The 11,923-nt window shown below is 35.7% G+C and overlaps 1 protein-coding gene across 1 annotated transcript in view; it reads left to right on the forward strand.

The window, feature by feature from the left end:
- The first annotated feature begins 5,850 nt into the window (after positions 1-5,850).
- The window catches only part of LOC136034611 (integrator complex subunit 14-like), a 30,126-nt gene continuing 24,053 nt past the window's right edge, over positions 5,851-11,923 (forward strand). The window contains exon 1 of the mRNA XM_065715898.1: positions 5,851-6,012. Within this exon, the coding sequence (XP_065571970.1) occupies positions 5,913-6,012 (100 nt within the window). The 5' untranslated portion in view covers positions 5,851-5,912. The remainder of the gene's footprint in view (positions 6,013-11,923) is intronic.

Raw genomic sequence — 11,923 nt, forward strand, 5'->3', positions numbered from 1 at the left:
GTTCACTTACTAAAGGGTTGAATTGTTTCCTGGAAAGGCCTTGGACTTGAGACTGGTCATTTGACTGCTTTAATATGGGTAATCTTTATTGGGGTTTATTTACCAAGAGGTGGGATTGTTTCTTGGAAAGGCCTTGGACTTGAGACTGGTCATTGACTGCTTTTGTAGTTTGCTTTGGTAGTTCTACAGCAAGACTCGGGTTTTGCTATAACAAATTTAAATATTCTGGGGACATTTTGTTTCGTTCATTAGTTATTTTGTTTCATTCATTAGTTATTAATTAGCTTGTTTTATATATTTTTAATTCTTATTTCAGTACGAAGATTATGCAAAATTGTACTTATACTACAATACATAAATTTGTCCCGAATTTATTTTAATTAAACCAAAACGATAGATCAATCTTTTTAAAATAAAACCATTGCTTCTTATTCGGCCCTTGTGCTGTGTTTAATTTATCTCTAGGATTAGACGCAGCTTATCCTTAATTATTTATACAATACAATTTTCTTATATATTCATTAACCGGCAGTTTGGTGTCTGCACCTTACTTCTTCTCTAGACTCTGTTTAAACAGGTTAGAACTAATACTGCTTGACTGAATCGCTCCTGAACAATCCGAGTGGTTAGCCCCTTGGTGTAATTTTCGCATTCTTAGATGCTCCGATTACAGCCCAATCTAACCTTTTGAGGGGAAATTTTGATTCCGGAACACAAATATGTAAAGTATTTCAAGGGACTGCAGCCAGGAGGTATATATTATAGAAAAAAGCTTCTTATTTATGAATAGAAAATTTGTTGCTCTATTTTTTGATACCCCACAACAACAATGTCAAGCATAGCAATCTAGAATGAGAAGCCGAAACAGGTTTTATGATTATTTTGGAATTATAAAAAAAATAATTGTCGGCTTTAAGATTTGATTATGCCAAAATATTCACCAGATTTTTTTACTTCTATTGACATAAAAACCGCCAAAATCACTAATTCAGGAACGTCAGGCAAACTCCAAATGTTTAACATGGGAGGTATAGGAAGATTCTTTGTAAGTCCGTCCAGCCATAACAAAATCCTAAGAAATAATAGATTGATTTAAAAGGAAAATCAGAGCCTTAATGCCGGTCGGGATTTAAAATAAGAGCTCCAAGTCATGATGCCATTATAAATATCAAAATTCATTAAGATCCAATCACCCACTCGTAAGTTATAAATACCTCATTTTTTCTAATTTTTCCTCTTCCTTCAGCCCCCCAGATGGTCGAATCAGGAAAAACGACTTTATCAAGTCATTTTGTGTAGCTCCCTGACACGCCTACCGATTTTCATCGTCCATGCACGTTTAGAAGCACCAAACTTGCCAAAGCACTGAACCCCACCCCCCAACTGCCCCAAAGAGAGCGAATCCGGTATGGTTACGTCAATCACGTATATACAACATTTGCTTATTCTACTCAACAAGCTTCATCCCAATTCCTCCACTCTAAGCGTTTTCCAAGATTTTGGATTTCCCCTCCAACTCCCCCCAATGTCAACAGATCTGGTCGGGATTTGAAATAAGAGCTCTGAGACAAGAGTTCCTTTTAAATATCACGGATATAGAACTTGTACTTATTCTTCCCATCAACTTTCATCCCAACCTCTCTGCTCTAAGTGTTTTCCAAGATTTCCGTTTCCCCCTTCCAACCCCCTATGTCCCCGGATCCAATTCGAGTCGAAAATGGAGCATTTTAGACATAAGATCCTTCTATGTATCAATTTTCATTAAGATTGAATCACCTATTCACAAGATAATGATACCCCAATTTTCACGTTTTCCAAGAATTCTGGTTTCCCCCTCTAACTCCCCCATTGTTACCAGATCAGGTTGGGATTTAAAATAAGAGCTCCAAAGCACAAAATCTTTCTAAATATAAAATTTCATTAAGATCTGATCACCCGTTTGTAAGTTACAAACTTGGCATCATTTCTCCAAAGATGCCAAGATTGCGGAAGAATTTGAGCTCCTCAGCCTGGATGTGGTTTAGAAAGGAGAGGTTTTCGTCCAGGAGTACACCTAGATACCTCGCAAAATCCATTTCTGGTCGCCTGATCGTTCCTCTAGAAGTCGTAATTCCAGTTGTTACTGGATGAATAGTTGCAATCCTTGAAAAGAATAGCACACACGATTTATCGACGTTTATTACAAATCGACTTGCATACATCCAGACGCAAGTTTCTTCTAAGACAATTTCTAGTTTTCTCTGGGGTAACTTCATGCCAGAGTCACAGGAGGCCATTGTGGTATCGTCAGCGAATGCCAGAAGCTCACTAGAGTCGTCGTCATTATTTGAAATGTCTTCACCGCAGCAGAGTTCGCAGCACCGCGAGGTCCTGAAATTTGAGTTCAGAACACGACTTAGGTGATTCACATGAATCAGAAATAACAGTGGACCTAGGATCGATCCCTGTGGCTCACCGAAATTTACCACGATATCGTTCAACGGATCTTCTCCTATGTACATGGGCCGATTGCTAAGGTAGGACTGGAACCATTTCAGTGCCTCTCCTCTAACGCCGATGTGTTCTAGTTTACCTAGTAGAATTTCATGATCCATACTGTCGTTTGTTTTTTTTTATATAAAGTTAAATAGCAGCTGGCAAAAGTACCAGGTCAAGTGCTTTGTTGATAAATAAGCCCAGTGACGTCAGTGCATCATCAGTTGAATGTCCTGGTCTGAATCCAAATTGTCGTTGGTCGAGGAATCTCCTCGCTTCGAGAAAAAAGTAAAGTTGACTCTTCATAAGTTTTTTGAAGACTTTGGAAAATACCGAGGGAATTGAGATGGGTCGAAAGTTAGATGGGTCATCTTGAGGGCCGCCTTTATGGAGAGGTACTATTCGTGCTTTCTTGGGGAGTGATGGAAATACCCCCCTCCGCAATGAGAAGTTTATCAAATGTGTGAACGGCTTAGTCACTGTATTTCTTTTCATAATATAGTTTTGTGTTATACTTAATACTAACAACCTGGATCAATTACATTTTTGTTTAAATATATGATATCAAAAGAAATATTAAATATAAAAAAGTGAAATAATGTTTGTTGGTTTCTTTGTCATAGTAAAAACATTATCAGTGTCCGTCTATATTTTTGTAGAGGAATTGATCGTCGAAAGGTAAACCAAGCAGTCATTTCACTTCCAAAATCTTGTAAAATTCCCTCAAATTCTCTGATTCCCCCCCCCCAAAAAAAAAACTCCCGAAAATGAAAGTTCTATAAATCGAAGACCTTCATGGTCTTTGATTTACGCAGCTCTTGGCGCAATTTCAACGAATTCTGTAATAACTATTTGACAGTAATGATTTACGTATGTTTGTTGTTCATTTCCTTATTTTTGGAACTAGATTGGATTATTTTATTTTTGAAATGAAACAGCACACCGTTAGGTGCAGAAACCCGTTTAGGGACCAAAATATGACTGCACAGAGCTTCAGTTTAACTGGAGGTCCTTGGGACTTTTTGCTGTTCGTTTCTAAGTTGACTAAAGCCCCTTGTTTAAACTTAAAAAGAAGTTATTAGTCCCTAGCATGCACTGGTGGAACTCGTTGCTTTTCTTGAGTCTAAATTAAGTTATTCAAATATGCCTGAAAATTAAGACATAGAACATGAGGACGCCGAAAGGCACCTATGGTTTTGACATTTTGTCTGATAAATTCTGACGTTTTGAACTAGACTTATAGATCTTTCAGAGAATCATCTTTCCGGACTAAGCAACATCAAATTAAGAGATATTGATCTATTTATTCAGGTAGGAAGGATGATGTATATAGGCAGGGAACACGACTCATTGTGACTGCAGCGGTAGCTGCAACCTAGTAAAGAGCGAACCACGGATTAAAAGCTTACAATTGGGCTAAAAAAAAATACGTTCTAGCAAGAAAAACTGCCATTTTTAGCTGGTTCAGCAATGGTAACTATTATTTCGATTAATTTTAAGAGAGAAATGTTGTTTTGGAAACACATTGACAGGAATTAAAAAAGAGCCTGAAACTCTTTGAAAATGGTATCGAAATGAAATGGAAAGTACACCACTAGAATCGCTATTGTCGAAAACCTCTTCAACGGGGTCCTACCTCTCGAAAAGGATTCAAATAGCTTCAATACATTTCCTCTAATTCTGTAATTTTCGAGCTTCCGCATTAAACGTGATTACACTTTGTTTAACGCTTTTACTTGACTACACTTTACAGAAATATCATCGAAATATTATGGTGTAGATCACACGAACTTCTGAACTTATTTTGCCTGTTAATAAAGACAACAAAAGCAGCAATTGTTCCACACTTTGCTGTTACTCTGGAATTATTGCCCAAAGTAGTATCAGTGCTGTGAATTATGGGGGGGGGGGCTTATGATCACCCTAGGTTTTTCGCCCCTCCTAGATTTCGAATATTACCTTTTTTGAGGATAATTTCATTGAAAAAGGCCTTTTTTGGTATTTTCATTGGAAAAATTGAAATGAAAGTGACAAAAATGCCCCTCCCCCCACTAAAAACTTGAAATTCGTATGGAAAACTTGTTCATATGCATTTTTTTATGTTTTTACGAGTCGGCCAAACTTTTTTTTGGGGGGGGGGGGGTAGGGTAAACTCCAATCCCCCTCCCGCGGACACGACCTAAGCCTCCTCCAAATCTCGATGAATTGAATCCACTGGGTGGCAGAATAAGAAGACACAATACTTATGGTAACAAGAACGGAGAATTAGTTTATCTTTTATCTCCTTCTGATAAGATGAGCCATGTGGGAGATAACGAAAGATTCCGTGGGATAGTAAAATACTATAAAAGTGTGTTAGTAAAAACTAAATAAGCTACAATTTATTGCCAAAAAGGAGTTGGTATTTACGTGTAGTATTTTACAAATACTAAACGAGAGCTAAACAAGGCGGTTGGAGGTTATGTGCAATTAAGTGGTATTTTTAAGCGAAAGTACTTGAAGCGATACATACTCTATTTCCAATCAGAACAAAAGCGGTAAAGGACTATCGAGAATATGAATAAAACACAAGTGTTCACCCTTCTCATTATAGGAAAAACAATCTTAAAATACGCATATACATCTCGGTAAAGGTTCTCCCCGACTTAAGGGAACGATTTTGTAGAGCTTAGGGTATGATCTGTATTATTCAGTAGTATAATTTATGCTCCACGAAACATGCCAATCTGTAATTGAACCTATTGCAGCTCAATAACTTTATTATTGCACAAAGGAGGGAGCTAATAGCTCCTTCTCTAATGCCTGTGTGCACAAGAATCCATAGACCAGTCCTATTTGTCTGAGTACACGACTTGGGAAGTCACAGCTTATGGCATAGACTAGACAGACAACAGACAGACGAACTTTAAACACTATAACTAAAAACCTAGACAGACTACGTTGACGATTAGTTAAAACGAGTCACGTGTATACGCTGTAGTATATCAATAAGAATCTTCAAATCATTGGTTATAAGTCACAACTTTTAGCATAGACTAAACAGACAATAGACAGACGAACTTTAAACACTATAACTATAAACTTAGACAAACTACGTTGACGATTAGTTAAACCGAGTCACGTGTTTACGCTGGAGTATGTCAATAAGAATGTTCAAATCATTGGTTATAGAACCTTGCCTTTTTTTAAGCTTCTAGATTTCATTTCAGAGACTTGTAATGAAGACTGTTCCCATGCTTTGCGTAGGATATTGCCACGATGTTCACAGTCAGTTTATTTAATTTTGCCAACTGAAATGAATTGTTCTTTTACAGAAGTTTCCTCACACTGCTTTACTTTTGTCGTTATATTGGGCTTGCTGCACCAACGCTTTACTGAATTATTCTGTCTTGTAGCCTGCAGTTCTTTCATCTGACACAGTCGGTAGATCTCTTCAAATGTCCTCAAATTTAAAAGTGATTGGATTTGTGCAGCTTGCTGATTTGGGAAACCCGCCCCTTCTATCAAGACATTTAATAGTACCAAGGCCTGAATCGGGTATTTAAAAGTTTTTTCTTTCGTTATCACAGAATTGTAATTATTAACCTGAATACATGCTTTCCTAACATTGTAGGCTTTTTCTGTCGTATATAAGCAGATAAGATGCCAGAAGCGCTACAGATTGACTGGTAAGTGATGACGATGGCTAATTCCTAAACTTTCAGCAAACCGTAAAACTTAAAAAAAAAGTCCAGATTCAACTAAAAAACGAAACTTCCAGAAAAGTTAAATATTATATAATTTTCCCCTCAAAAAATGAACTTCATTTAAGGAAATATTACAGGTAGACCTATAATTTCTTATACTTTCTAAATTTGCATTAAAAACTTTTTTTTTAATTTTTAGTTCCCTCCTTAAAAATCGTCTCTTTTTTTATGTTTGGTAAGTCTGCTATAGCAATCGAATACACTTTTTCAATTACTTTTGCAACGATATATATGATGACTGTAAATATATTATTGAGACAAAGAATTTAATAAATAAAGTTTAAATTTAGTACATTTTATTTTTACAACTGACCCATTTCTATAATTAAATTTGATAGCTCATATCTTAGAAATTATTGTATTGCATTGTTAAATTTTTTGGATTAATTACCTATAATCTAGCCAGTAAGGAGAATTTCAAATTTTTAAAGATTCCTTTCGTTCACTCCTGTGATAAGCTCTGTAAAGGTTTTTCCTTTTTTCCCTTTTTTAAGTTTTTCTAGATTTCCTGCCTTTCAAAAGTTGACTCGGCGATTAACCCTAAACAACAGCTTACTATATGTATTACTAGTTGAAAAATACTAGCAAAGAATCTTATAAAAATGATTTGAAATTTTTTTAAGTGCCTATAATCTTCACCTAACAAGTTAGCATGATTTGCAGCATCAGTTGTTGTCTGCCTTACTAATTGGCAGACTCCTTACTGCCTTACTCCTGGCTAAGTGGTTGGCGGTCTGGTTTGAGAATGCTTTCTACAAGGGGGCACAGGTTTGATCCCTGTCGTAGCCAGTTATTTAATTTATAATGGGGGTCAGTGGTGTGACTATGTAAGCTCAGACAGAATTGACCCAGCTCTAAATAGGTATCTGTATAATTTTGGGGAAGGTAAGCAGGAAAGGTGTGCGAAAGCACAGGATGGCTGGCCCCCAACTCCCCATTGCACTTCCTGGCTAAAGGGCCACGAAACGGAGATCAGCACCGCCGTTTTGGACCTTGAGGGTAAAGTTCCATCATACTTACTTGCTTACTTAATAATTATAAGAAGCTTCATGTAAAAAATCCTAGTCATTGTTGGAAATTATATTTTCTCAAAAATCAAGAATTGATAAAATAGACGTATAAGAACTGACAAGATAGATGTACTTTCGTGAGCTAGAAATCGCAGTTTGATCAAAAATTAGTGAAACTGCTGATCAATCTGCGTTTAAATGGGAGATACATTTGTAATTACAATTTTCAAATTAATCTTTTCTTAAAACTTGTCCACAGGGAAAAGCAATGAGGAAAGGCTTGGACAGATTTTTTATATATTGATAATTATGTTATGTACTATGTAATTTGTATAATATTCTCCCCCCCCCCACCAAAAAAAGGAAAAAAAATCACATCGACGTTTCATGTTTGTGTTTTATATATTATATACAGGTTTCGACACTAAGAGAAATAACCCGTTTTGGGAAAAAAAAAAAAAAAAATAGAAACTACAGGAAACCATATAAGATATAATTTCTTGTAGTTTCTTTTTTCTTCCCAAAGGGGATTATTTCTCTTGTTGTCAAATCCTGATATATTAGAAATCTGGAATGTTTCTTAAGATTAGTCGTTTACGCGTAGCATAGAAGTGCGGTTTTATTATGTGTGTTGGAATGTATATATAAGACGCAAGAACTTTAAAAAATGGAATTCTCACAAAAATCACAACCAAGGCTCTGGGTTTATGAAATAAAATTTAAAGTCATTTTAAAAGTATTTTAAACAGTACAAGCAAATCTTCAACTTGAGTCAGAGTTAGAAAAGGGCACAAGTTCGAAAAAAAAGAAGAATACAAATTATAAAGGAAAATGGTAACAAACAAAGGAAAAAAAATTAAGATTTTGTCATTATAATGTCAACATTATGTTTTTGGTAGCTAAACTTAAATTTTTCGAAAAAAGTTAATTTTTAAGGTTAATTCCAACGAATTAGGATGAAGTTGTTAATAGTGAGCTTATTTTTGCAGGCTTATCCGTGGTACCTGGTGATGCATTAAAATCAGAAGCTAGTACTCATGAAGACTTGTCTATAGATGAAGGGAAAATTCCATCTTTTTGTGTTCTTCTCCATGCATCTTTAAAGGTAAGTTTTCTTTCTGACTTTATGCCATTATTATTCCTACAAACTTTTCACAGCGAAATGGTTGTCTGATCTACAAAGTATGTTCCGCTGAAAAAGTTCCTTATCATAACTACCTACAGTTATATCTACAATCTAACCTCTGTTTGAGGCTGCGACACTTCTTAGCTATTTTCGAACTAAAATTCAATCCAATATATCTGATTGACCTTGACCATTGAACACTTGGCCTTCGACCATTGACCTACCTATTGACCCTGAAAAAAAGTCTTTATTAGGATGAATGGTGCCCGTTTATCATGTGTACCAGGACACACTGCCGGAATTGTTTGTGATTTTTTAGACTTTTCTTTGAAAAACACATCTCTTTGGAAAGTTTTTTTTATTAATTCCAGGGCCATGGGAGTCTGGAGGATCTTTAGCCCTCAAATCCTTTTCGACTAATGAAAAGGGCACTAGCCCTCTCAATTTCCAATCGAATAAGCCTTTTTTTAAGTTTCTACGCATTTTTTTAAGTTTCACCTTCTATACGAAGTGACATGGTTTAAAAACAAAAGAATAATTTAACAATACATAGTGGCAGCATCGCCCTTTATGCAGGCAGTGCTATTGTGCTGCCTATGACTTTAGGTGTTTAGACCGGTAAAAGTACTAAAGCATCTGGGATCTGTAGAGTCACTTATTCAATGCACTTCTCTGCGGTGTTTGATTTACATCTTCCCATAGGTAACTATAGACACTAAAATCACCATACAAAATATGTTTCGCCCCATTAGCTGTTTGCTTAGAACATCAGAAATTTGGTTTCTTCCGTTGGAATAATAAAAGGACTGTATTTTAAAGTGGTTGCAATTTTTAAAGTGAAAAATGGCTCAACTGCATCTACATCATCATTATACAGTTTAATTGGTAATAGAGAGTAGGATAGATTATTTTTGGTATGCAAAGCGACATCTCTATCCTTGCAGTCAGAAAACCTGTCTTTCTATATATTTTAAAAACAGGAATGTTAGTCTTATTCAGCTCATCTAGATTGGTTTCTCGTAGGCATACAATGTCACCTTTCGTTTTCCTTAGCCAATTTGTAAAATCTAGAAGCTTAGTTGAATTTAAAACTTTCCATTAAATAATCTTCGATGTTTTAATGTCCAGAATTTCCTGCTTTTCCAGATGATAATGTACCGCCAATTCAATTTCTTTTTTACCAAGTCACCAACAATATTGGATGCCTCTCCCCCTCACGTAACACCTATGGCTTTCAGCTTCTCAAAACTTTGAAATGTCATTTCTCATTAGCAAACTTTTATGCAAAAAAAAGATATATTTTTTTTTTATTAATTCTTCGGGAATTATTGGTCAGGATTAACACAAGTTATTTTCTGCACTATTGGATGCGATGTGCTGTGCCTTGGTGAGTAAATAATTTAACGTTTATATTTTTTGTTCAGTTCTGTTCCTTCAGAAGGCTTGAAAGGCATCATCCCTACTCCTGCTTGTGTTACTTTCTGTTCATTTTAAGTGTAAAACAGGAAGAAGTTAAGTAGTTGACATATTTACTAATATAGGAAGCAATACTATTTTAGTAATGGTAAAAACATAAGTCGTTGATAAGTCCTTGACAAATTTTGATAATTTATATTTTTGTATATAGGAGCTTGAAACTTCTACAGTAGGATTCTTTGGTACGTTGAATACGATGAGTTGATTTATATTAAGATTCTATGAATTTTAGGGGTCGTTTTCCCCTTTCTTCAAAAATCAGGCAAATTTTGTAAGGCTTGTCACTTTGATTTACAACACTAAACTTGATGAATCTTATATATTTGGAATCAGCATAATAAGTTGATTCTTTTGATGTATCTACTGATGCTAAATTTTGAATAGATCACAGTGGATACAAATTCTGAAAAGCTACGGTGAAAGAACGCCACCTTGACGCATTGAAATATTGCCAGAAAAATTAAGTGAAAGCTCTAACCGAGCATTGGAATTACTATATCAAAACTGAAGAACCCGAACAATAGAGATTATTAATCCAGAACTGACTAGGGATAAGGTGAAAGTGACGCACTCATGAACGGATTGAAATGTTGCCATAAAAATTAAGTGAAAACTCTAACCAAGGTTGGGAATTACTATCCCAAAACTGAAGAACCCGAACGAAAGAAATGTTGAATTCAGAACTGACTAGGGAAAACATAACTAGAGCATGAGAAACACTGTCAAAAGTATTAGACAGGTCCAGGGAACAAAAATGGACCTCTGAGCCACTGGCATAAACAAGGTGGCTTAAACAAGTTAAAACACGGTGGGCATGCGGGCAGTTAATACGCCGCTTGAACAACAACTGATTTTGACTGTTATTCTTAGTTTTTTTAACAAAAGGTAACAAAACATACACAAAAACTTTGCTCAAAACATACTCAAAAAACATTTTTACGCTATCTCGTGAAGTCCTAATTGTCCTTAAGCTTCTTTATTTTTATATTTTAAGGCGGTTAAGTCCTTTCTACAATTTTTACTCTCGAAATGCATCACCAATTTTCACTGACACCGCGTCGAATTTTTCGAAAATGTAGTTTGCAATTGTTTAGGAACAATTTTTCGCTATCTTGTGAAGTCCTAATTGTCCATAGAACTTCTTTATTTATTTTTTCATTTTTTTTTGTAAGATGGTGTAAAGAGTCATTCCTTAGCAAATCTACTGCTGCAGTTGGAAAAGAACCTACTCTTACCTCATATGAAAGTTCTTCTGATGTTCAAGCTCCTCAATTGACGGAGTCAGGTAAGAACTATCCTCAAGAGTTGAAGATGGGGGTGTCAAAAGGTGAACTCTCTCTCTCTCTCTCTCTTTCTCTCTCTCTCTCTCACTCACTATTTTTTACCCTCTGCACGCGCAGGGTATTTAGAAGGAGAACTTTAGGACCTGTCTTCAGTGAGTTTCTTTCTAAGCCCTTGTCTATCCTGTTTAACAAAGATCACAAACTTTGGGGGAAATTACTATTACCCTTACTCCTATTTTATCGATATTTTGTGAAGGATTCCTTGCAGATTAGCAAAAGGAAAAAAGTCCTTTTAAAGGAAAATAGAACTGGGGGAATTTGGGAATCTAAAATCCACTTCTACTTCCCACATCCTCATTACTTTTATTAAATTTCCATTGACCTTCAGAAAGCATTTGACCTTGTTAACCACACTATTTAAGTTGAAAAACCTGTCCATTGTTCAATATTGATTCCTTACTCTTAAAATTGGTTGCTTCCTTTTTAACAAATAGATCGCAGGCTCTCAAATATCAGAGTCATTATTCAAATATCCTTCCTGTCCACTACGGCATACCCCAAGGAGGATACTTTCCTAGGTCCCCTCCTTTTTTCAGTCATGATTAACAGCCTCGCGAAAGGATCTCCTGACCAATTGAAATTTGTTTGAAACCTAACGGTTGTTGAAACTTGCTTCAAAACCGTTGTTGAAACTTGCTTGCCTCATTAAAATTCATTGGCGTTACAATTTTTTTCAAATTTAAAGTGGGATAGAGAGAGAGAGAGAACTTTAAAATTTAAAGTGGGATAGAGAGAGATAGAGAGAGA

Source organism: Artemia franciscana, chromosome 13 (assembly GCF_032884065.1).
Source record: "Artemia franciscana chromosome 13, ASM3288406v1, whole genome shotgun sequence".
NCBI classification, from domain to species: Eukaryota; Metazoa; Arthropoda; class Branchiopoda; order Anostraca; family Artemiidae; genus Artemia; species Artemia franciscana.